Below are 27,630 nucleotides of genomic sequence, written 5' to 3'. Positions count from 1 at the left end.
TAGACAGCATTTAACCCCCCCCCCCAACCACCAACAACCAAAAAAAAATTTTACAAGACTAAAATTTACAATCAAATTTTTTTCCAAAGTCATTGGATTGTTCTGCTGCTGTAAAAGCTCTCTTTAACTACAGTAACAATGCTCTTCAATGCAATATCATCAGCTTACTTATTTTCCCCCTAATTAAGAAGTTATTATCAGCCCAATTTGCTGATTTACTTTCACCTTGATATAGCATCCATTAGCAATGAATGTAGCTTTCTGGTCTCACTGGCAATACACTCGCGATCAAATAAAGCTGAAACAACTGCAACACCTTTGAGATTAGAGACACCATCAACCTCCATAACAGCATGTGCATTTCCAAGGCCAATACCTCCAATGGCAACAACTGGTAATTTGGAAGATAAACACACATCTTTTAATCCATTCAAGCCAATAGTAAGATTGTTTGCTTTTGTGGATGTTGGAAAGACACCTCCACAGCCAATATAATCAGCTCCATCAGACCATGCTTGTTGGGCTTGCTCTGGGGTCTTGCATGAGACACCGATGATCTTTTCAGGGCCTAGAAGTCTTCGAGCAACACGTGCCGGCATATCTGACTGTCCAACATGCACACCATCAGCATCAATGGCAAGGGCAACATCCACTCGATCATTGATCAGCAGAGGTACTCCATAGGAATGGGATATTTCTTTACACTTCTTGGCTGCTTCAATGAAATCCAGTGTTTCTGCCTCCTTCTCTCTAAAAAAATTTATGTTAAGCTACCAATCAAGTAAGTTGAACTTAAAGAAATTTGTACAATTTCTACACTGTAATACTGGGGGAAGAGTATTATATTGTTGTCATAAAATTATATTGCCTGAATCGGGTAGAGTTCATTAATAAGGTTTACATTTTAGTTTATAAGAAAATCAACAACCACTGAAATATGCATTATGCATTAGGTTATTATGCCCCCATAGTTTTAACAACTGCAGTCAGAAGCTTTTATGGAACTATGATTTCAATCTGCACACTAAAAATTAACATCCCCAACACTTTACTGAAGACAGAAAAGAAGATCCCTAACATTAAACCCTATTGTTCCCTACTGTATTCAAAGAAGAAGTAGATAGTGGGATTTTCTTATAAAGGGAAGTGGTCAAGGACATGAGCATCAAGTAGAATGTCAGTAGCATTTCCTGTTATAAAGTGAAATTTATTGACTAAAACTAGCAAATTGATACAAAACCTCAAATGTCCTTTAATCATTGAAAAAAGTGCTGCAAATATTACCCTGCTACGGTGATTACAGTTGAATTCCAACACAAGTTTTGTTATTCACATGAAGAGTTCCAACTACTAGCAGTTATTTTAAATATGAAACATTCAATTTATGATAATTTCTACTCGACTGTTTCCTGTTGTCCACAAAAATTACCCCCTTTTTCGTTTATCAGTTCCTCATACTCTTGGTCATCATAAAAATATATCTTAATTTTCTGGCTGAAAATCCAATCTGAAAGTCAAGAAATGGAACTTTAGTCATGTTCCTACAATATCCCTTCCCATAGTGTGACCATTAACCTTCCAAATATCTTCCCATAGTGTGACCATTAACCTTCCAAATATCTATAGTACATGGAAAAATTATGTGAAATGTTAATGCATGGCATGAATAGCAGACATGTCAAAAGGTGTTTTCTATCACCTTTTTTTTTTTCTTCCCCTGCTTTCTCCCTTCTTCGAGGGCCAGTTTTTGGGAAAAGAGGGATTCTACCTAGCAAATTCATGTTTCAAGTGATAATGCGAATTGCAATTAAATTTCCTTAGAAGTTAAATCTTTTCAGTCCTGAATTTAAGCTGGAGTTTTAAGTCTAAGATTGAAGTGTAAATGTATAGGCTCAAATTACTTTCAAGTAGGGCTCAGGCCAAACTGATTCCAGGTGAAACAGATTTAAGGACTGATTGGTCAACTCTTCTGAATGGGTTCTTTTCCATCTCTAGCCTGCCTTGATTGCACTTCCAATTACTAACCTCAGCTGGATGATGGTAGCACCACCTTCAATGGCAGCTTTAACAGCATCAGAAATTGATCTTCCCCATTTATTGTTCATCCCAGAATCCGTGACAGCATATAAGAAGAGATCATTTGGATTGAAACCCCGCCTCTTATAGGAATAGCCATCACTAGCTAGCTTGAATAGATGATCAAATGGACCTTGAGGTCCATTTCCAATGAAAAGCTCTTTGCTGTAATCAAGGGCGGTCTCAACAAGACGTTTAGCAATCTGCAAAATAAGCAAACTTCAAGATGCCTACCTTGTCTATTTGACAAAATAATTGAATTGCAAACTTTATTCACATAAGCAAAAAGCTATATGAATGTGAACATAATAATAAATAAAGTCCCTAAAAAAAATCTAAGCAGATATATTATTACACCTGGAGCAACAAACAACAAACTGAATATGCAGGCTTTTATCAACATTTGAAGCTCCTTACTGAAGGCTAAAAGAGGCAACTGACATTCATCCAGGAGATGGCATTCTATCAGGCTCCCCTCTACAAATCAAAAGAAGTGCTTTCCAGAAGAACCAATCTACCAAACCAGAAGTGAGTGCCTTACATAGCCATCTTAGAAGACATTGTCTTTTCTTCTCATGGTTTGAGGAACAAAAAAACAGAAAAAGCAGCTCCTCCATACTTATGCTTAGTTGACCAGAAATCCATTCTGGCCTTTTCATAGAAATCCTGACATACATCAGATATTTCTTCCCAATAGCAGTCAAACTAACTGAACTAAGCATTCTCCTAAGTAAATGGGGTTGCATATGGGGGATCCTATTTCACCATTCAACTTGATTTAAAGCCACGTTCATTGTCAATCAAAGATATAAAATATTTATTCTTACCCATTAGAAAGAAAAAGGAACATTTATTCTGACCATCTTTACAAGTAATTTTCAGTCCAGGCCTCATATATCCTCCACTTTGCACATCATATTCCCCCTAATGCATGGACCGAATGGCTTCATTTGCAATTCTTGGTACCACCTAAAAAGTTCTCCTTCAACAATTCTCCTATTGAAGCCACTGCATTAAGCATGGTATCAGATTGTTCATATTCCTCAATCTCGAGAAATATCGGCTAAGAACAATCCAGATGGTCCTGTGCAATCAGGAAAGATCTAGAAGGATCTCGATAAACGCAATTAGTGTCAATTGAGGCGTATCCATCCTCCATTTCTGTCAAGTCACAAGTTACTCAGTGAAACTTAACTAACCCTGATCACATTTTGAGTCTATCACATGAAATTAGATCTACCATTCTGTTCTGTCTAAGGGCGTGACAGTTGTTTACTAATTCATGGGGGGGACAGGATAGAGAAGAAAGAATGTTAAAGACGATAGGGGAAAGAAGGGAAAATCTGAGAAGAAATAGACTTGAAGAAGGAGAAGAACACTCATAAGAAGAAGAGAAGAGGACATAGAGAGAGAGAGAAGGGGGGGGGGGGGAGAGGTGGCTACAAATGCCCAAAGCTCAAGCTTCAATCCATATTTTTATCTGTTCCATAAGTCTTCTGTTTATTGCAATGTAAGGGTCTATTTATTGCTTGGCTAAAGCTTTACAAAAAATAGAAACTTAGTGGACTAAAAATAGAAACCAATATCCTACTAACTAGTGACAATTAAATGTTATAAATATAGAAACTACTAGGCTTTATATTTCAGCCACATGCATGAATAACTAAAATTGAAACTAAACTACTGTCCTAAATCTCCCAAAAATAAAATCTTCATAAAACTTGATCTTGGGCCCCACAAATATTCATTGAAGCATTCACAATATACCAAATAAAGGGTTGTGACACTGCTCACACGAACAGTCTTTTGGCCTTCTTTCTTCATGTTTTGTCCTATTGTGGCAGTTCCAGTTGACTGGTCAAAATTGTGGAGCAAGCGGACCTTCTATCCTGTCCAGTTGGCTGGTTTGAATTGGTGTCCAATGCTGGTCCTAGCTAGTTGTCCTGTATCACTAATGCTCTCATTAGTCATTACCTTTGTTAGCAAAATGCAATTTAAAGGTCTTCTTCATTTTTCACTATTTAAAATGCCATATTCTGTCTGATTCCTAAGTATGTGGAGAAAAGCACAAACTACAAACACCTTCATTTTAAGCACATGTTTCTTTAAAGGGGAAAAATGTAAAAACATAAAATATAAATAAATACGTTAAACCTCAAAACTCCAAATTCATGTTCAAATAATGCTTTCCTTTCCTTTCCGCATTCTCAATCTCTGTACGTTGAGCCATTTCAGCAAATCCTACCCAAACCAAAGGAAAAGAATACAAGCAAAGGAGATCTGTTTGAATATCAGATCGAAGATTGCAGACCTAGCCCAAAGCTTCTTTCTTTGTGGGTTGGGATCTGAGAACCTGGAATATTGGGAATTCTCTGCTGCTCTCCTCCTCCTCCAATCTTCTCCCTTTGCAGACCCAGCTACTATCCTGATTTGATGCCATTTTGTTGGATTCTATTAGGAGTCTAATAAGAGTTTGTATAGGAGTTAAATTAGAGTTTTTATTCATGTAAAATTCTATTCCTTGTAATAGTATACTTTCCACTTAATTATAAATAGAGGGCTTGAGATCATTGATCAATAAGCCATTCTACCAATTTCATATTTCTCAACATGGCATCAGAGCCTAAGTGCGATTAGGAAAACAAAACGAAGACCTAACTCCTTCTTCGGATTTTTTTCAAACCCATCGCAAACCACTTCAATTCTCTGATTTTCTTCAAAAACATCGCAGTTCTTCAAACCGGTAGCAATTTCTGATTCTTTCCGAACATCGCTGCTTCCTGCGCTATCGAGAGAAAAAAGGGGGAGAGAAAGCAGAAGTTCTTCAGTTCCGACTGATATCTACTGCTGCTACTGTCATTGCTGCTACAACTGCTGCTTCCTGCGCCATCAAGAGAAAAGAAAAAAAAAAGGAGAAAAAGCAGAAGAAAAGCCGCTGTTTCCTGCGCCTCAAACTGGTATCTATTGTTCTTCAGTTTTTCTGCCACTGAAAGAACAACCAAACCAGACGGAAAGCAGAGAGAGGACGAGACCACTTCCGCTGCCTGTTGCTGCTGTTTTCTGCTACTTCAGGAGAAGCCGAACAGAATCGCCACTTCCGCTGCCTGTTGCTGCTGTTTTTCTGCTACTTCAGGAGAAGCCGAACAGAATCGCTGCAATTCGTCGCCATCGCCATCTCCAAGAAGCCAGGTACCCTTCGTCTGAAACAAAACCCCTCTGGTTCCCTTTACACCCTTTAAACCAAACCAAACCAAATATTACACCATTTGTCTAAAAGTCTTTATATTTAAACCAAACCACATCATATTTGGACCAATCTCTTTACATTTAGACCAAACCTGACCATTGCATACTTGGCCGAACCATATTATTATTTTTTTCTTTCTTCTAATCTACTATTCTGTTAGAGAGAGAAAAAATATATAAAAAATATATTAAAAATAAAAAAAATAAAAAAAAAAAAAAAAAAAAAGAAGAAGAGAAGATCTGTTTGAGTTGTTTGGCTATTGCATTCTGCGACATTTCTGTTACTTCGAAAGGGTGAAGACTGAAGAACTGCAGATAATTTTGTCAACATGACAACTTTTGATGATACTCCTGTTCCCACTGGCTCCGAACATTACCCCACTCTTCATTCTCATTCAGTGAGATTTGATAGAACAAATTATTTGATTTGGTCTCGCTCTGCTTACCTGACTATTGCTGGAAGAGGACTAGTTGGATACATTATGGGCACCACTATCAAACCCACTACCGCAGGTGTTTTACAGGATAAATGGATATCAAATGACTCCCTTATTATGTCATTCCTTTTGAATTCCATGCATCCAAATATTTCCCGGGGTTACCTATTACTTGATACTGCAGCCCAAATCTGGAAGGCTACTACTGAAACCTGTGAACAGTTGGGGAATGATGCACAGGTTTATGAGTAACGAAAGAAGCTTCATGAGACTACCCAAAAGGAACTGACTGTGGCCCACTATTATGCTGAGTTGCGCTCTCTTTGGCAGGAGTTGGATCATTATGCGGATTATCATCCCACTAACCCAGATGATGTGACTACTTATAGGAAGCACGTTGATAAGATTCGGGTATATGACTTCTAAGCAGGTTTGAATGTGGAGTATGATCAAATCAGAGTGCAAGTCTTAAGTTGTTCTCTGTTTCCTACACTATAACAGTCTTATGCTCTTGTTCAGTGTAAGGAAAGTCGTCGATTAGCCATACTTCATACTCCTATTATGGAGAAATCAGCCTTACAGTCTGTTCACACTAAATCTGATCCGGCTAAGGAGATTGTCAAGTGTGAGCACTGTCACAAACCATATCATGCCAAGGCAAATTGTTGGAAACTGCATGGGAAGCCTGCTAATTTTGAACAAAAACGAGCACAAAGAAAGGGAAAACCAAAGGGTAATCTCTCTGAGACAATTTCCACCACACCCTCTGCAGACGTTGGTTTTTCACAAGAAAAGTTCGCTACTCTGCGACGTATTATGCAGTCTTCTACCGCCGGTACAGCTTCGAACACTGCTTCCTCTACTACCCATACCAACTCCTACCTTGCTACTTCAAGTAAAACTTTTACAGGCTTTCAAGCTTCTTCAGTTTCGACTCCTTGGATCAATGATACAGGAGCCACAGATCATATGACAGGTTTATCCACCTCTTTCTTTCAATATTCTCCAACTTCTGGAAAGGATAAAGTTCGCATTGCTGATGGCTCCTATTCTTTCATTGCTGGAAAAGGGACCATTCAGCATTCTCCATCACTTTCTTTGTCTAAAGTTTTACATGTTCCCTCTTTCTCTACTAACTTGCTCTCTATCAGTAGTCTTACACATGACTTGAATTGTAAAGTGACATTTTTCCCATCTTACTGTGTCTTCCAGGATCTAGTCACGGGGAAGGAGATTGGACGTGGTAAACTAGACAATGGACTTTATTTGCTTGAGCCGATTGAAGGATCTACTTCTGCTTTGACTACATCTTCTAATCCGGTCCATTCGGTAATATCAGACCTTCATCAGTGGCACCGTAGGCTAGGTCATCCCCCTCTAGGATAAGAAAATATTTCCTGATTTGGTTTCTTCTTGTAATGAGGATAATTTTTTTTGTGAAGACTGCATTTTTGCAAAGCAAACTCGTTCTACCTATTTACCTTCTCTTCATAATAGAAAACCTGTTCCTTTTATGCTAATTCATACGGATGTGTGGGGTCCCTGTCGACGTGTGCCAATTACTGGCCATAGGTACTTTGTTACTTTTATTGATTGTCACTTTCGTTCTACATGGATTCATCTTTTAAAACAAAAAAAATGAGGTTTTCCGATGTTTTCGTGATTTTCATAATATGATTAAAACTCAATTCAATGCCACTGTGAAGATCCTTCACAATGACAATGGCACATAGTATATTAATGGTGAATTTCAAAGATATCTCTCTAACTCTGGCATAATGCATCAAACCAGTTGCGTTGATACGGCTGCCCAAAATGGGGTTGCCGAAAGGAAGAATCGGCATCTCTTAGAGATAGCCCGTTCTATTATGATTGCTATGAATGTACCTGACCAATACTGGAGTGATGCTATACTCACTGCTTCTTACCTTATAAATAGGATGCCCAGTAGGATACTTGGTTTTAAATGTCCTAATGAGATTCTTCAGGGAGCCTCTTCTTTTGTTATTCCCCCAAAGGTTTTTGGATGTGTGTGTTATGCCAAAATCACAGCCCACCAGAGTAAGCTGGCTCCCCGCGGCCTACGCTGCATATTTTTGGGATATTCTGCTACTCAAAAAGGGTACAAATGTTATCATCCTCCTTCCAGGAAAACCATTGTATCCATGGATGTAATTTTTCATGAGTTTTTCCTTTACTATACACCTCTCTAGGGGGAGAGTCCTAGAGGAGAGGTGTTCTTTCCGACTCTAGATCTTCCTATCACACACCAACACAACTTAAGAGTCTCAAATGAGTTTCCTGACCAGGGGGAGACTTCGGCCAATATACCTAAGGACTCTAATCCTCCCCCTTCGATTTCTGAACCATGTGAAGAACCTAGCTAGGGGGAGACCACTCCTGTGAGACACACTGTTGGGGTCTTTCAAAACCAAATTGACCAGAATAAGGAGGTACAGACTTATCAGAGGAAGAAATACAACCAGCTAAAGCAAGTGGAGAAAGGTGATACGTTACCACTTCAGTCTCCTGCTCCAGAATCAAATTGTACTGAGATATCTTCTTCTGATCTTCCTATTGCTGTTAAAAAAGGGGTCAAATCTTGTACTCAACATCTCATAGCTAAATATGTTTCTTATAACTCTTTGTCTGACTCCCACCATGCTTTTATATTCTCTCTGTCATCTGTATCTGTTCCTAAAAGTTGGCAGGAAGCCTATGTTGATAAGAGATGGAAGACATCTATGGTAGATGAAATGCAGGCAATGAAGAAAAATGACATTTGGGAGCTGGTTACACTTCCTCCAGGGCTGCAAATGGGTATTTGTGGTTAAACAAAATATGGATGGATCAGTCAACAAGTTGAAAGCTAGAATAGTTGCAAAGGGGTTTACCCAGACCTATGGGATTGATTATCAGGAGACCTTTGCCCCTGTTGCGAAACTAAACACTATCAGAGTTCTGTTGTCTGTAGCTATGAACAAAGACTGGAACTTGCACCAACTAGACGTAAAGAATGCCTTCTTACATGGGGAGTTAGCAGAAGAGGTATATACGGAAATCCCACATGGTTTCTCCGATGACAATACTGCAGGGAAAGTTTGTCGATTGAAGAGGTCACTTTATGGGTTAAAACAGTCTCCTAGATGCTGGTTTGGACGCCTCCTGAAGGCAATGACTTCTATTAGGTACAAGCAAAGCAATGCTAATCATACACTATTTGTCAAGAAGTCAAGTACTAACATCACACTTCTCATTGTCTATGTAGACGATATTGTCATCACAGGGAACGATGGTGAAGAAATTCAAAATTGGAAGGACTTTCTTGGCAGAGAGTTTGAAATTATAGATCTAGGGAAGTTACAGTATTTCTTAGGGATTGAGGTGGCTCGATCAAATAAAGGTATATTCCTATCCCAAAGAAAGTATGTCCTAGATCTATTATTAGAAGTGGGAATGTTAGGGTGTAAAGCAGTTGATACCCCTATTGAAGTTCGGAGCTAAACTTAAAGAAAAGAGGGAGAACCAAGTGGACAAAGGAAGATACCAAAGGCTGGTAGGGAAGCTTATTTACTTGTCCCACACCGGAGCCGGACATCGCTTATCTTTGTAGGTATAGTGAGTCAATTCATGCATGATCCATATTTAGCTCATATGAAGGCTGTTATCAGAATACTACAGTATTTGGAGGGAACTCCTGGAAAAGGAATACTTTTGTCACCCACTGATAATCTAAAGTAAAAGCATACACTGATGCAGACTGGGCTGGATCTCCAGATAGGAAGTCAATTTCAGGTTACTGTACCTTTATTGGAGGTAATCTAGTTACTTGGAGAAGTAAGAAACAGAATGTGGTAGCTTTATCTAGTACTGAAGCTGAATATAGAGCTATGGTTCGTGGAGTTTGTGAGCTACTATAGTTGAAAGGCTTGCTGCAAGATATTGGAGTCCAAGTTCCAAACCCTATGATGTTATATTGTGACAACAAGGCTGCTATTAGTATTGTTAATAATCCGGTGCAACATAATCGAACTAAGCACATTGAAATTGACAGGTTTTTTGTCAAAGGAAAGTTGGAACAAGGGCTTATCTGCATGTCTTAAGAATTGGATCTCAAGTTCCCCTACAAGTCTTAGCATCACCGTCCTCTCATAACATAAAACACTGGCATGATTTGCAACTAGCTAGTCCATTATTAGAATCACATCAAAATCTTTCAAATTTAAATGACCTCCGGTCATCCCCTTTATTTTCCTCTTTCTTTTATCCCCCTGCCTTTTTAATGCTTTTATATATTTGAAATCAATGAACCACATCAGTCTATGTTATCAGTTGAAGAACACCCATAGCTTTCTATATATTAGACCTAAGCCCTCACTCAAACTGTCAAGCCATCATTTCTCTAGTACTAATCATATGAGCTGCATATTTAGAGAATTCCTCAAATCTCTTTTCATAGTCGATAACTGACATGAATTCAGATATCTTCCTGAAAATACATTATTCATTCATCTTGAGAATGTATACTATCAAATATACTTCTTTTCAAATTCTTTCAATTTCATTTCAGTTTTCGTCATAAGCCTAAGCGAATCGTAGAGGATGCACATCTGTCTATACCACCGAAGTGGTTTCCGTCTTACCACAAAAGTGGCTTCAGTCACAAGGCACAATGCCATATATACATCTCATGCATAGATTGTTGTTATTGGCTTAGACACAGTCTTTCCACTTTACAGTCTAATCACAAGGATTGTGCTCGTTAGCACGATGTCTTTTAATCCATCTCAAACTTACATTTATAAAGTTTTTCACATGAGAAATCATTTATCATAATGTTTGAAATAAGTACATGTATTTCAAACCAAAATGCAATCATGTATAAATAAAGTAATATAGCATATCACTCATCATACAGTCATAGGCTTGAATATAGAGTCCTTCCACTTATTCAATTCAGTCATACAATCACTTATATTCTCATCTCAGTCATTGAAGAATCATTCATCTATAAGATATCGTATCTTAGTACATTACAGTCATGCATACAAGTCACACTCCAAGCATCATACATTACAGTCATATATATCTATTGGTGGAGTTACAATCCTCATATCATATAACACTCATATATACGTATGAGTTGAGTTATAATACTCAGAGTTCATAATTCATTTCATATAATTGCGGAAATATCATCATACCCCAATTCAACATCTACGAACATCCATTCTTCCCAATCATCATATCTCAACTTAACATTTACAAACATCTATTCTTCCCTATTTAGCCATCCCCATCTAGGAAATTTCATAATCAATCCTTTCACTGGCTTTTTCATCTTTTTCTCACTAGTCAAATCCTCGATATTATCAGTCAAATAATTGAATCTCAGATCATTCCATTCACTGAATCAAAAATTAACTTTCTCCAAATTTAAGTCTTCTTCTTTCAATTTCCTATATCATCAATCATTATAGTCTACAGAATCTATTGCTCTGATACCACCTCTGTCACGACCCCAGTTTTCACATGCTTGGTGGGGCCCACATTATGGACATTTAACTAGGGCACGTGACAGTTCCTTCCTTTATCAACCTGTTTATAACTACTAAAACAAAATGCTAAACTAAACATTCTAAAAAACAAACAAACAACATGTTTGACAGTTTGACTCATAAACATATGTACACAGTCTAAAATCCTGTCATGTTTACATTTGTCATTTCCACAGTGTCTAGTAAAGTACGTACAGTCTCAAAGAAATATATACATTCACAGTTCAGTCAAACTAACATTAGTTGCAACAAAAAGAAAATGTTTCCATCTTCAACTTTAAAGGTACTGTCAAGTAGCAGCACCCTTGCCCTTATCGCGTGTCTGAGGACCTGTCAACATTTTCAATAATGAGCTTTGTGGCCCAGTAAGCAATATAGATAACCATGTAAATAAGTCAGGCAATTCATCATGCATCAATAATCACATCAAAATCATATAACATCATACATTTCAATTTTTCCTTTCGTTTTCCTTTTGCTGTTCCTTTTTCCTTTTCTTTTCTTTTTCCTCTTTCCTTTTTCCTTTATTTTCATTTATGTATTCTGACATTATAGGTCTTAAGCTCAGGCAAATCCAGAGGATGCACATTTCTCTTCACCACCGAAGTGGCTTCTGTCTCTTCACCACCGAAGTGGCTTCGTCTCTTCACCACCGAAGTGGCTTCTATCTCTTCACCACCGAAGTGGCTTCTAGGCACAAGGCCTTGTACACCTCGTGATTTGCCATCGGCATAGACTCATTCTTTTCACTTTTCAGTCTTGCTTCATGCCCTCCCATTTGGGTACATTAAGCACCAGGACTTACAGAAGCCATTACATTTTCATTTCTTTTTCTTTTACTCTTTTCATATTCAATTCATCATTGCATTACCATGCTCTGTCTATCTCAATGTATCTTTTCATTTCAATCATCATTCAGTCTCATCTGAACACAGTTCATACAATTCAATCATTTAAATATGAGAGCATGATAATTCTACATTTAACAAGCATGAACATCATTTCAATTTCATGATTAACAATTCAAGAATACTATCAGCATTCCAATTCAAGCAATTCAATCGAGTCATTAAACTGTCATCCAATCCCATGCATTTTGTTCAATACACAAAGGCATATATCATGCACTTTCCATAAATTGCATCAACGAATAAATAAAATAGATTTCATGTCATCATGTGAATGTTACATGTCTACTAAATGGAATCACCTACTTAACATACATAGGTTGGTCAATATCACTTACCTGTCCCTGTTCCATGTGTGTGTGTTTTGACCTTGGTTCTGTTAAAATCCGCTCTCGCTCTTGTACCTCGAGTAATTACTGGCTATTTCGAATATGCGGGAACCAACGGGAAATTTTCCCCTTTTTATTTTATTTTGTTTTCTCTCTCCTACTTTCTCTCTCCTCCCCACGGTTTTCCTCTCTCCTCTCTTGTATTCCTCTTCTCTCCCCACTCCTTCTCTCTCCTCTAGGATTTCTCCTCTTTCCTTTTCTCTCTCTCTCTCTTCTCCACGTTCTCCTCTGTTCCTCAACTCACCTCACGCACAACTCACCTCTCCCAACTCTACCCTCTCTCTCCTTTAATGACCTCACCCCACTTTCTCTTTCTCTTTTATTCTTCATTCCTCATTCTTTCTCTCTCCACTCGTTCTCTCTCTTCTCTTCTCTTCTGAATCTTCTTTAATGGCTTCTTCTTCTATTTCTCTTACTTCTCCACTCTCCTCTTTCTCTTCTCTCATTTACGTTGTTCTCTCTCTCTCCTCTTAACTCCTCTCCACTTCTTCTTTTAAGTCATTATTTTTCTTTGTACCTCTCACTTACACGCACAACCTCCACTTCACCTAACTTACTCTTTTCTATCTTACCTTAAAACCCAATCTATATTATGACTTAACACCTCATGCATCTATGCATGTCCCTTTTGTGAGAATAGTACCACGTAGGTGAGAGGTGGCACCTCCTTAATACCATTACGTGTACATATATATAATACAATATCTATATATATATATATATATGATTAATTTACTTTATACATAATATTTATCTATAGTATAATATATACATATATGTATATTTAACTAATTAGATGGGCTTGTGGGCCCGCTATAATATCTTACGCAGGGCCCACTCTGAGGTGCGAATATTAGTACCTCCGGGTTCAGAAATTTATGCTGATCATTTCCTCATTTTCAGTTTAGTCTAATTCCACTGTTGTGGGACCCACAAGTGATATCCGACCTCAACCAAAATATCAATTAGAATCTAGCCTTATTTAAGTTATTCTTTAACTACACTCAAATCATTCGATTAAACCATCAAACCAACCATCAGACCCTTTAATAATCTTAAAGACTAACACAGTCACACACAATAATAAAATAATAATATAAAAAGATGTGGAGCATCACACTAATATCTATGCCTCAACTTGAGGGGGAGTGTTGAATTCTATTAGGAGTTAAATTAGAGTTTTTATTCATGTAAAATTCTATTCCCTGTAATAGTATACTTTCCACTTAATTATAACTAGAGGGCTTGAGATCATTGATAAATAAGCCATTCTACCAATTTCATATTTCTCAACACATTTGGTCTTTGAAATTTGAAGTAGTCAATTACCACTCCCTCAGCCATACTACTCCATATCAGAATCTGTTCATTCATCAGTGTTCCTCTCTTTTTTTCTTTTTTTTTTTTTTTTTTTTTTTTTTTTGTGGGGGGGGGTTGGTTTGACCTGTAAATGAATAGCCAAAATCTGCCTCCAAATAGCATTCATGTTTTGTTCAGGAGTCTCCGAATCCAGAATTTTGCTTACCAGAAAATATTTGTATCCGTCCGACAAGTAATTAGATTCAGATTCAAATAGTTGCTTTGTCGGATCAGCTAATTGAGTCAAATAATACCCGAGTAGATTCTTACACTATGGTTTTACTTTTATATATAAAATATATATAGTTTATTTCAATCTTACCTTGGTCAACACTAGTCGGGCACTTAGTAATTTAGTATCCTAAAGTCCCTTGGTTACTCAACACTCTTACTGACTAGGTCAAACAACAAAGTCAATCCTCAAGCTTGGCAAACTCTCAACAGAACCCTAGCTGCCCCCTTCTTCTCTGATTTTCTCGTAGAAGCTTGAAGCAACCATTGTCAGCAAGCAGTTTGTGCATGCCTCGTCTTGCTGTGGCTAGGTGTGCCCTCCTCCATTAGAAGCATACATCAAATTGGTGATTTCTAGCAACATCCTGGCTGCGGCACTGCCCCTTCTCCTTTGATTTCTTTCCCTAATTGTGTGGTTTCTGGTGACGCCAGAGGAACAGTGAGCCTCTCCATTTTTCCTGTGCTGCAACTACTGATAAAAGAGGCTGCTCACAGCTTCATATCCCCTACCTTCTGCCGCTGAGGACTCTATTCAGTGCCATTACTCTATTATGTAATCGAATAGCTTATCAGTTTGGACAACTCCTCAATATCTAACAAGTCTCCGGATGCAAATTCAGAAGCCGCTTTTAATTTCCATCAGATATCAGAGTGGAGTCCTATAGGGCATTTCTTAATGGATTTGGAAACGGATAGTTCTTAATGGATATGGATAGTGGTTTATCAGAGCTAAGTCTGATTCATTTACAGGTCTAGGGGTGGAAGAGGGAAGCACGAGAAGAACAAAGGAATTTCCATTCAGTGAAAATGGAGTGTTTTCAGTGTGCAAACATAACTGTTGAGCATATATCAATAGCCGATTTTTCATAATCTATTGTTCTGTTTTATTTTGTTTTCAACATGTTATGGTTCTGTTGTAGCTGTTGAAAAACCCAAAATGATAAAAGTCCTGTGTTTCCAAGCCAGGGATATGCGTGCTGCTTTGCACATTGACAAACCCATTCTAACACAAATAGGTTGGTTTTGTCTTATATTAATTAAAATCTGACTGACCAATTTTTTTTTCAATTCATATAACACCAATCTGAAACTACCAAGCTTATTCTGGCACATGTACTCCCAGCAGAATGGACATGGTAGTAAACGCTTTCTAGCATCAACAGTCATGTAAGGATTACAGGAAATTCAGAATGCAAATCAAACTCTCTCTCTCTAATTTTTTTTCATCACTGATGATGTGGTAGATATTCAAGTAATATTTCCTCAGATTATAAGAGCCATCTTAGTGATCTTTGCTCCTCTTGTCAGTGATCACCTACTGGTGCAGCTCTTAAGCTCCCTAAATATTTTTGTTTTCAATTACATCCTGCCTAGTCTAGCAAATCATCGTATAAAATCCATAAACGATTAATCTTTATGCGTTACTCAGTATTCAGGCTATTGCAGATCCAGGCCCAATTTGAACCTACCCTTAGAATAGGCCTAGGGGTCGGTTATACAGGTTATGGGCCTATTCTCCCACAGGTCTAAAGTGTAATGAGCTTTTATGCACCTAGATTACAGTTACATAGGCTATAGACAAGATCAGGTTAATTACTAAGTTTATTTTCAGACTTTTCTTCTTCTTCTTCCAAACACAAGGACTGGGGGGCCATAAGCCCAAAAGAATTTTTTTTTTTTTTTTTTTTTTTTGGGGGGGGGGGGGGGGGGGGGGCGCAAAGGTGTGGAGGGACAGAGGTTCAAACTCAAGACCTCCTTGGTCTTACTACCTCTAGATAAGAGGTTGCCACCACTATGCTGAAAGCCTAGAAGCACATCCATGTCTTTTTTGTTTATTAATTGAACATGGTTAAATTGGGTTAATTTGGATCAATTTCCATGCGATTACTTAAGTGAATCACATCCTCTCTCCTGTAAATTGCTTATAATTAACAAACTCCACCGTCCCCCCCCCCCCCCAAAAAAAAAATCTCCACGCTTCCATGCAAAAGCCAGAGTTCACTTTTGTTTAGGTTCCTTATTAGTTTGTTAGCTGGAATTTTAGGAATTATTTCTCTTTATTTTAGCAATTAGTTCCTATTTTATTTGAATGGAGGTTTTCCAATCTAATTAGATAAGGACTTTAAAATTTTTCTGATTAAGCCTCCATTCAATACTCCATGGATGAGTAAACATAGAACAGAGACAAATAAAATTTGCCAACTGCAATAGGGGCTGCTGACTTCTTCTCCTACACGAGAGTTATCTTTTCCACTCCCTTCAACATATTAATAGGGGTTTACTTCGGAAAGCATGTTACCAGCTGAAGGCAGTTAATACAGGGGTTTTGGGTGGCTACAACTGTAGTTTAGAAACTTGGGCTAAGGCTTGGTGAGTAATATCCAGCTTGCATACTCCTCGGTGTATAATATCCAAGCTGCAGGTTGGAGTTTGGTGACATTGAAACCCCTGGACTGATTGTGGAATCAGTTCTATCATTATCCCATCCCCCTTCTTTGCCCTTTCTTTCATTCTTTTAATCCTCTATTGAAATCCATCAAACTGCCATTAAACCGGCAACTTCTCTACAAAATTTCCTGAAAGATACAAGCAAGGTATTATCGAGGGTACCCTTGACGTAGGACAACCAGCTAGGAACCAATTCGAACCAGCATTGAAGGCCACCTCAAACGATCCAGCTGGTCCAACTAGAAGGTCCCCTTGCTCCACAGTTCTGACAAATCAACCTGAACTGCTACAATGAGACAAAACAATGAAGGAGACCAAAATACCGTTCAGGTCATTGTTCACGTGAACAGTGTCCCAGCCCATTATTTGGCATATTGGGAATATTTCATAGAGGATTTGTGAGCCCAAAATCAGATTGCATGAAGATTTTATTCAAAGGAGATTTAGGACCTTAGTTTAGTTTCTATTTTGGTATTTTCTAATTTTAATTAGCTTCTATTTCCATAAGATTCTATTGTCACTAGTTACCAGGATGTTACTTTCTATTTTCAGTCTACTAAGTTTCTATTTCTTGTAAGCTTTAGCCAAGCTAGAAATAGGCCCTTACATTGCAATGAAAAGGAAGACTTTCGAAGAAGAAAAAAAAAAGGGATGAATTGAAGCTTTAGCATTGTGCTTTGCAGCCTCCACCTCTCTCTCCTCTTCTCTTCTTCTTCTTATGAGTGTTCTTCTCCTTTTTCCACTTCTTCAAGTCTAATTCTCCTCAGATTTCCCCTTCTTTCCCCTATCTTCTTTGTCCTTCATTCTTTTCTGTAATGTCCCTCATTAACCCTTCCCAACCTTATCCTACCATTAGATCTCCTCCATTTTTGAACCCTATCATCACCTCGATTAGTGCAGCCTTCAACATAGTTTGCAGCAATATCAGATCTGTTACACCCTAACTTCATTAAGCGATAAATTTCTTTCAAAATCCTTAAACCTGCAACTCTTATTCCCTTCTCAATCCATTAGAATCCACTATATTTTGGTGGACAGCAATTTCAATATAGTCCCTAGACTCAATCCAAAGCCCATCCCCTGACTCCAACAAAAGCCGCATTGACCAACCATCCCTAGTTCTTCTCAACGGTCCTAAATTTTAGGAATCCAGATCCAACCATCAGATTTGTTGCAATTCTGGATCACACTGTTCATTCAATTCCTCTCAGCTCTCACACATGAACCAAGTTTTAGCTCTATCCAAAAACAAATAAAAACCTGCATTTCAATCCCCCCCCCCCCCCCCCCCTCTTTTTTTTTTTTTTTTTGAAACTCTAACTAAGTCCAATTTTGAGCAGGTTCTGATTTAAGATCCTGTACTATGTGCTCAATCATATTGAGGCTACATCACAGGCATTTCTAGACAGTATGCTACTGATCCTTCATCCTAGATGAAATGGCAAGGCCAACAGAGGAAAAGTAAAGTTGCAAATTTGCAAGCACTTATGTATTACAAGAAGTCAGAACGAAGACAAAGAAGCACCTTGACAGCCTCTAGCATTGAAAAGCCCTTCGCTACCTCAGCAGCTATACATGACGCTAAGGTACAACCAGTTCCATGAGTATTACGAGTTCTAACACGTGATGCAGACAGCTCATGAAAATTATCTCCTGTGTGAGCAAAACAACAAATCTAGTTGAGGTTACAAAAGCTCTTGTTTCCAAAACCTGAAAGCATGCAGAGTACTGCTGCATAAAAGTTTCACTAACATACCATCAAAGAATATGTCAACAGCATCTGAAGAATCTGGGAGGTCGCCACCCTTGACAAGTACAGTGCTGTAGAGTAAGAAGTCTGTTGGTGTAACTGTTCAACAAAAACTATATATGTAGATATATACATAAGAGCAAAGATACTTCAATATAATAGCTATAAGTATAAAGCGTAAGGCACAACCAAAAAAGCATCAGTTTTAGTCCAAGATTCTAAAAGAAGGAACCACACAATAGGGTGAAAGCTTAAGTACAGAGAATTCATGGTAACACCCAACCCTCACTACCTCAAAGCCTCCCCCCCCCCCCCCAAAAAAAAAAAAAAAAACCAAAAAATTTATAAAAGGATAATTTCTCTACGAAGAGCAGATCCTGTTTACCATGAGAAAGAAAACTTCCCTTGAGAACACAAAGATCTAGCTTAACTAATGAAGAAAAAGACACTGCCACAACCCCAGCTATTGTCTTTTTACAGTAGGTGAAACAATGGCTCAAAACATTAGCAAGATATACTTCCAAACCTTCCATAACCATATTTAACCAACACAACTTCATATGTTTTGCACCTGACATTAAAGAGTACAGATTGTTGCCAAACAAAGATTCAAATATGAACCAAAAGAATAAAGTTACCAACCAAATAACAGTTTGGTACTACAACTTTTAAGAAAAATAGAGAAGCCATAGAGTATATAGTTAACCTAGAAGTTTAAGAACTAAAAACACATATGAGGCTACTAACACAGTGGTACTATTCATGTGGTACTGTATAAGTGAACAGTGTAACAGCCATGTTGCCTCGGTGCAAATGCTACTAGAAGATCCTGTGGAGCCTGAGACCAGATTGCAAGGAGCCTGCTTTTATTAGAAAATTCAATTTTATCTACGAGCAGGGAATCTGGGAGTTACAGTTCTGTTTTCTATCTTCAGTTGACTTGGGAAAGTCAGGCATTATTTTGTTAAGTTACTTGCCTTTTAGTTTCAGCATATTTGTTCATATCTTACTAAGTCAATTCGTCATTGTGATAGTGGTCCAACAACAACCAAGCTAGAGTTACCTGGGCAGCAATTTAATATTTTAGTAACAATGTCATAGGCCCAAGGTGTCAGCAGGACAATTTATGATAAATGAAAATTTCTTTGTTCCATGTTTACTTTCCTGGTGAGAAGATGAGATGCTGAGAGAGCGAATCCTATCCCCCTTTCTATTTATATCTCGTATCATCTACTCTCCCCTATTCAATCCCTGCTGCAAGCCCGGAACTGCCACAAGTCAGACCACTAGCATCTGATTAAGGCCTGAATTATCTTATAATCAGCACCTAGACCTGCTGCTGTTGCACATCAACACAGGAGGACTATGCACACCCATGGCTCTTGTTTCCAGCCCAAATTTGCCACAACTTCAGCCTTGAATATTTGCACACTCAGCCATCAGAATTTGTTAGTTTTTGGAGCACATATACTCCTCAAAATCTTCTCCACTTGATCCAACTTGGAAGCTATTATTGCTGCTGGTTTGGTTTCTATTTCATGAGTAATATCTTTTTAGTTTCTATTTTGATGTTCTGCTGCAACTGGTAACCAATCCTATTGTAACACTATTTTATTTCCTCTTACATTATTTGGTCTTTGAAATGTGGTACAGTTGATCAATTGGCTCGTAAGTTTCATAATTGCTGAACATGCAAACAAAACTTCTGAAGAAACATGTACATGACAAGTCAAACTGTTAGAGTTCTTCACTTAAATCCACAAGAATTCAGATTTGACAGGAAACATCTAATCACTTGTGCAAAAACAATCATAACAAAATAAATAACAAGTAACTGATATTAACAAACAACATTGCAGCCCCAGCATCCATGCCCTACAAGAAGCTGTATCCATGATGACAAAGAAAAGCAAGATTAATTCTGTTCTCTCTCCAGTGAACAGCTGTGAATTCCACCCTGCTTGACTGTGGGTATATGTCAGATCCCACAGACGATAGAAAGCACAACAGGAATGATAACAAGAAAGATACAAATCGATTATGCATGCACTGAGAGTTCCATACTGATAACTTCCGAGACAACTAGGGGACTCGAGATCCTACTAAACCCCGGATTCATTTGAAAATTACATTCTACCCTTAGATCAGTTTTTTTCCTGGGCGACAATTTGCATAGACTTACTGAATACTGGAAGACAAAAAATGCTTAACAAAAGAATCTAAAATCTGGAGCAGAAACCCATGTGGAGAAGATTAAATATAAGTGTGGCCCCAAACATTTATCAGACAAGTTAACAAGTTCTTTCCATAGAAAAAATTAAACAATTATACCTTCATTTAAACCATTCAAAAAGCATGAAGCAAAAGGAGAACTAAGACTTGAAATCATTACTGAAGAACTCACCGTGGACCTAATCTTTGAATGAGTTTTGCAGCAGAACGCATGTCATCAACTGTTTCCAGCTGTAAGCCACCAAGTAAAGTAGATGCCTCCTTCAAATTTGGAGTCACTATATCAGCCATGGGAAAAAGCTCCTCCCTACAAAGATGACCAAGAAAAATAGATGTTGTGATCCCCATAAAGTAATATGAAATGGGAGGGTGAAAGGATCCAGAAAATTATAGGCATTTCGTACAAAGATAAAGAAACCGGGGGTTCTGGTCTTCCCTATATCCCTATAAAAATAATCCATGTAGCCGACCCCATTTAGTTGGGACAAGGCTTATTGTTGTTGTTGTTGTTGAATAAGTTTCCTTGCCTTCCCTCCATAAAACAACATTCAAAATGCAATATCAAGATCCACATTTGATTAACTATGAAGTATAACAAGCATCATGCTCCAATCCCCCTCCCCCAAAATAAAAAATAAATCCTTTTCTACAGGTAGAGCTCCCCCAAAATAAAATAAAATAAATTCCTTTTCTACATGGTACTATGGTAGAGTACCAAAATCAGGAAATTCCAAAAACAAATTTTTTTTACTTATTCAAACAGTAGATAGGATTATTTATGCAAAACCAAAACAAGTACAGCAGCTACAAGAATAGAGTCATAGGATTCAGATGTGATAGAATATTTGGCACTATGTGATGAGCACATTTATGTGTGAAATCTTAGGGCATAAAGCATGCATTTTATACACTTAGAGTGGAGTTACCTTGGGTTTTATGTTGTTTTTGCAGATTTTAGGACTTTTCAAGATTCAAGCAAATATTTTGAGTTTTGGGCTTGAATCATGCTATTTTACACGTCAAGAAGTCCATTCAAATTCTCAAATGCAAAAATGGACCTGATCTGGAGCATGATGGGCTAAAGATGTGTGATTATGGGCCAACTCTGAAATATTGAAGAGATAAAGAAGGCAAATTTGATCTACGGCTGCGATTTTAAATCAAATCTACAGAGATATTATTGTGAGAGTCCAAATGGAAAAGAGTCCTTGCATACCTCAATATCTTATCTCCTATCTTGGATTTAATTAAAGAAAGAAAAAGATGAAAAGAATTATATTCAGAAAGAAAAAGAGGAAAAATCCCGTTTTTGAATGCCTTTGTCCAGTTTCGATCAAACCCTTCATCGAACGGTCATCCGATGTCCGATCGTGCTGATTTTTGGAGGAGAGCTTCACGACTACTTAAACCTCAAATCCAACGGTGGAATTATGCATCTGATCTCTCTAAGTCGGCGCGATTACTACGTCAAAACCCTAATTGGCTGAGTCAGATAGAAACCCTGAGTTTTATTCAAATTCAGCCGTGCTTCATATCTCATGTAAACTCTATAAAAGGAGAGCATACTCCATCAAAGGGAAACATGTTCTAGAGCTTAGTAGAAGCATTCTTTCTTCTCTCTTCAGTTTATTTAGGTTTTCTCTAGTTTCTTTGCTAGCATTAGTGAGATTTAAATTTCTAGATTCAATGTTGAGGTTTAAAATTTTTTTATTTTTTTTTTTTGTAATGCAATTCAAGTTCAAGCTTCAAGTTCAAGTTTCAATTTTTTTAGATTCATTTTTCTCTAGGTCTAGCAATTGCAGATTTAGATCATTCTAGATCTAGATCTGGTTGTTAGGGTTGGTTGAGATTCGAATCGTTTGTTCAATTCGCAAGTAACCTTCTTTATTAATCTTCTCTCCTCCCTCCATTCCCGCTTCTATCTACCCCTCCATATTCTTAATTTAGGATTTACTTTCAGCATTATTTATTGTTCTCCCTTCCCCTGGATCCTTGATCAGAGATGCCTACAGTCGTGCCTCTCTTTGGTTAAGGCTTCATTTTCCTTTTATTGCTTTGTTTATTGCTTTGTTATTTACTTTCTGTTATTTACTTTCTGCCTATTCATTCATCATCTCGGACCACATAACCGGAGCAAGCCTACAGTCGTGCCTCTGCTTCTGGTGACGGGTGGTGTTGCATCTGCATTTTAGCTATGAACTAAATTTTATTAACTGCTTTAACATACTAACTGGTTTTACTTTTTTTTCCTTTTTATTTTTATTGTTCGCATTTTTTTCCTGCTTTTATTTATGCATTGATTGTGTTTAATTTATTTTTCGTTTCAATTCGATTGCATTAGACGTATAGATTAGGATCGTTTAGTTTAGTTAATTAGTTAACAAAAAAATTGAATCATTCCACTCTCCATTACTATTAAGAAGTTGAATTATAAGTGGCATATCTCCTTGAGATCGACCCGTTAGCTACACGATACCGTGCACTTGCGGTTACTTTTAAATTTCACAGACAGTATGCTAAAATATAAGTGTAAGGAATTGTTTAAAACTTAAATATTTGTTGCAACCAGCTGCACAAGTGTGATATCTCAAACCATTTCAATGGTCTGGATTTCACATGTGCTCAATCGTTCATAAGCATGAATTTGCAGAAATCTCCCTCAAGAAAATAATGAAAAGAGGCTTAATAACATATCTCATATGTTTGGTAAGGATCACTTCTCATTTCAAGTAGGGAAGTTCCAGAATAAAAATAAGTCCAACAGTTTATCAAGCAATTGATTAGTTTCATGCCAACGTTCCAGTAGTTTTGCTTTTGTTCTCATTTTTCTTAGCAGGCGACACTGATTTAGCATGCTTAATCACAATTTACAAATGGCACTCATTGCAATACTTGACAAATCGTGGATAAGGATCCAAAATTTTGTGATAGCAACACACAAGGAAAAAAATGTTTTGGATATGTTAATGAGAATAGGAAGAATGTGTGGTCTTCTGGCTAAGAAATAATTTCACAAACATATAAGATTACCTGTTCACAGAATAATAAAATTTGAACCATACAAATATACATGAAGTCATAATCCATATGATGCAGAAAAGATTGTCCACTTGGGTTAATTGGACCTCAGAAAACTTTACTTTGGCCCATGGTTGGGTTTCATGGACCTTGGACTTCTATTTTTGGTTTATTGATGTAATGGACCTCATTTTAACCCTACAAAGTGGAGGTGAATTTAGTCTACTGGATTCGTAGTTAGTCACATGTTTGGTTTAGATTAGAATACTTAATAGCTAAAAACCTTTTGTTAGTTTATTTACTTTATCGAGTGAATTAGCACACACTCTTATGCACAAGGGTCCTAAATGACGAGCAAACACTCGAATGTGAGAGCAAGGGATTACCCAACGAATGGACAAGCTCCGAGGAGGGAGGAGAGAGGGAGGCAACCATGCTTTCAGAGAAGTGGTGGTCTGAATCTTCTCTGAACTGCGAGAATAACTGACTAAGCCATGCCATAAGGGGGGGATTCTCCACATGGGACAGGGCCAACCCCAAAATGTATGGGTGACAGATCGGCCATAGGATTACTCCGGGATATACACTAGGGCCACTAATGTTGAGCGTACGGCAATGCCGCCTGTTTTCATTTTCAAGAAGTCCCCTGCAGAGGAAAGGGCTGTAGGTGATGGCGCGTTCTACTTCTTATCTAGTGACAAGAGGGGCACAAAGTTCCTAGGCTCGTGCATGGCAGCTGGTATAGATGAATAAAGGCGGGCCGCTTTAAGAACGGGGCCTCTTCTCTTAATAGGTGGCAAAGCTGAATAGGAAAGGGGCCCGAGCTGACTCATGAGTTCCCTTTTAGCCTTTTTCTACAGGCTCTCATGTGGAGCTAACATGGCTGGCTACAAGTATAGCCAATCAAGATGAGACGGGATGGACGGCCAGAGGCTATACGGTCAGCAAACCACAGTTGTAGCATGAGGTCAAGGTATCAAAACAGCCTCTCAGCAAAAAATTGCTCGGGTAAGGACGCATAGGAAAATTGCTTCCCCCCCCCCCCATCAATTAGAGATGATTTGACTAAAGAACATGAATATTTGCAAGAGATTCGATGTTTTTGAGTACTACATACTCCATTGGTATCTTAAATCTGATTTCTTCTCTTCTTCTCTCTTCTTCCTCCAAGAAGATCAATCCCATCTCTCTTCCCTCCCTTTCCATCAACCTGATATCCTCCCTTGACAATGCAGCTTCTTTTATCTTAGATATAATAAAAGATAATATCATGTTTGCTTGCATTTGAGATCCATAATCTAGACTTTCAGATTGTATCACCATACCTTGAAGCTAGATCTCATCTTAGATCCGCTGATATACTTTTAGCAAGAATTACTGAAAGAAAAAAGAAATTTTCCTGAATCATTTCCCTTTTGTGCAGAGCTTATGCATTCTCATATAGCAACAATCTGAGTTTCAATAATTTTTCACATGCTTTTGATAGCTAATAAATAGAATGCATACAAGATATATACTTCAAATAAGAAGCGTGAATCATATCTTGCATGGAAAGTGAAGGTCTCAATTTTGTGAATGGCTTTTCTGTGACGACATTTTTTAAAAAGACCAGACTTGAAACCTTTAAGAAGTCAAAAAATGGTTCATTTACTTTACTAGAAAAAATAAGATTTCTGGGTCTATCCAGAATCCAGACACAGGTTGGAAATGCTTTCCCAGCTGCACGCAACTACAGCAACACCAATAACCTTACTCAGCTGCATCCTAAACCACTAAAGTTCAGCAGGCAACCTCCCACATAACCTAACTTAGAACATAAGAGCAGATGGTAATCAAACAAACAAATAAAGCAGCCAATGGCGCTACAAGAGCAGCACAACTTGAAGGAAACCAGATCACAATAGCAAAGAAAGAGGCAACTCAAAACCAGTACTACAATTACAGAGCATATAGAATGACAATCAACTGCTTGTGCATAAATTTTAGAAAGAAAAAGCTCAATACCTAATTGAATCAAGAACAGAAGGACCAGCAAGCAAATCACCACTTGTAGAAACCATGACAGGATCGATCACTAAAGCTGCCTTAAAAAGATTTTGACTGTATTAATTTAAAAGACAGTGATTGAAAAGAAAACTGAGTAACTACACTTCTATTATAAAAGTGTGTACCTTGAACTGGGAACTCCTTAAGTCTATGGCTTAGAACTTTGACCACTCCACTAGAAGGAAGCATACCTGTTTTCACCTGACCATTTCCAAATAGAAGCATTAAATCATCAAAAGAAATGCAACATTTTATTCAGCCAACGGAACATAACAAAACATAAAGTTCTTGATCCACTTTGCATGTTTTTAAGAGTACTGGATAAAAGTTGTTTGTGTTACCCTGCTTTAACCCCACATACTCGTGTAAACAGTAGAAACATCCCAGATGGCTTCAATTACCAACTTCACACTGCCAATTGATGAAGGCAAAAGCCCAACTAGGTAGACTCCAAACTCAGGTGTCTTTTTTTCATTGACTTTATTTAGTGTCTATTGGAAGTGATGGCATTATATATTATGTTAAATGAAAAAGAAAAAAGAATGTGCAGAAGTAAAGATGATAGGCCAAAAAAATTCATTAAACTACTTTTAGGATTTATTAATAAAAGAAAAAGGCAAACCCGGTGCCAAAGGCTTCCGCACAAGCAGAGTCAAGGGGGGGAATGTCCTCCCCAACCCTACCTCAGCAATTTTTGCTGAGAGACTATTTCAAGAAAAACAAGAAAGCAGGTGAAAACTAACCCAAAATGGGATTTGGGTGGAAAAAGCAGTGGAATATACAGGAAAGAGAATCACAATATTATGATTTACAACGAAGGTTGGACCAGCAGGGATGTTAATCAGTTGGGGGCTAGTCAAACTCCGATGTTTGATTTTGGAGGGCATAATTTAATTTCGAAGATAATACATTCTTTATGATGGATACTATAGTGAAGCGAAATTTAAGATTCTAGAATTCGACTCAGTAAGCTAGAACTCACCACATCAACTTCCATATCGGAGAGCACCGACCTTAACTGTTCATCGACAAAGCTCTCTGGCACAGAGTGGACTCCCTAACCATAATTAACAAAGCATAATCCATCAAATTGGCAATAAATCATATAGACCTATAGAAATCATCATATCACTTTATTTACTAAATCTCTTCTTCCAAAAGCAAGCCGGATTGAAATGCAACCTGAACCCCAACCGTGTTCTGTGCAGTAACGGCAGTAATAACAGTGGAGCAGTACACTCCAAGAGCTCCACAGGCCTTAAGATCAGCTTGAATTCCAGCACCAGCTCCCGAATCGGAACCGGCGACAGTCAACACATGCGGAACTTTATGTCTGGAAGGCCCACAAACCCTTTTAGCCACCTCGTCTGGCGTCGCCATTGAAGTTGGAATTCTGTATCTTCCACAATTTCTGGGTGGCAATGCAATGTAAACTCTGCGATTCCGGGCGCAAGAACAGCTAGAAACTCTTGCGAATTTAAACTCTTCCGGAAAGGTGGAAATTTGATATCTTAGCAAACCTTTCTGAAGAAAAAGAAAATAATCAAGGATAAGAGAAGAGGGATAAATTTTGCTTTACACTCGTGAATGGAGTTGAAATTTGAAACTATATGAGGATAAAAAGATAATAAGTCCACAGGACATCCATGAATCATGAGACGAAAAGCTTTCCATGGGGAAGAAGATTAGAAAGTGTTTACAACACGAGAATTAGAAAATTGAATCCCAACCTGAAAGGGAAGTGGGTGGAGAAGAATTCCAGCGTGACCCATGAACGAAATGACGTCAAACAAGAGAGGGATAATGTCAAACGAAGAACTTCTTGTTGCTGCTCATCAAAAGTCGTTTTGCTGACACCTGAAATGAAATTGCCATGAGAAGAGCTTGTCTGCGCCGGCACCATTTGGGATTCACGATTTTTTTTAGACAACT

General features: G+C 37.9%; 1 protein-coding gene across 3 annotated transcripts; it reads right to left on the bottom strand.

Annotated features, from left to right (window-relative positions):
* Positions 1-45: 45 nt before the first annotated feature.
* On the bottom strand, positions 46-27,630 carry TH1 (thiamine biosynthesis protein). Of its 3 annotated transcripts, XM_089154628.1 has the most exons (11): positions 27,429-27,630; positions 26,881-27,222; positions 26,681-26,755; positions 25,824-25,899; positions 25,657-25,732; positions 20,807-20,941; positions 18,409-18,473; positions 18,178-18,305; positions 2,026-2,279; positions 479-750; positions 46-391 (listed from the first exon to the last, which is right to left on the bottom strand). In XM_089154628.1, exons 1-11 carry the CDS (start codon positions 27,468-27,470, stop codon positions 222-224), a joined length of 1,635 nt encoding a protein of 544 aa, XP_089010754.1. In that variant the 5' UTR covers positions 27,471-27,630; the 3' UTR covers positions 46-221. The 3 variants fall into 3 exon arrangements, with proteins under 3 accessions (XP_089010754.1, XP_089010753.1, XP_089010755.1); XM_089154627.1 differs by having other exon boundaries at positions 46-750; XM_089154629.1 differs by having other exon boundaries at positions 47-750; positions 26,881-27,218; positions 27,429-27,492.

Source organism: Hakea prostrata, chromosome 5 (assembly GCF_041222555.1).
Source record: "Hakea prostrata isolate BN-2017 chromosome 5, UWA_Hpros_2, whole genome shotgun sequence".
In the NCBI taxonomy this organism is placed as follows: domain Eukaryota; kingdom Viridiplantae; phylum Streptophyta; class Magnoliopsida; order Proteales; family Proteaceae; genus Hakea; species Hakea prostrata.
The sequence above is the reverse complement of the archived record's forward strand: the minus strand, read 5'-3'. Positions and strand labels throughout refer to the sequence as shown.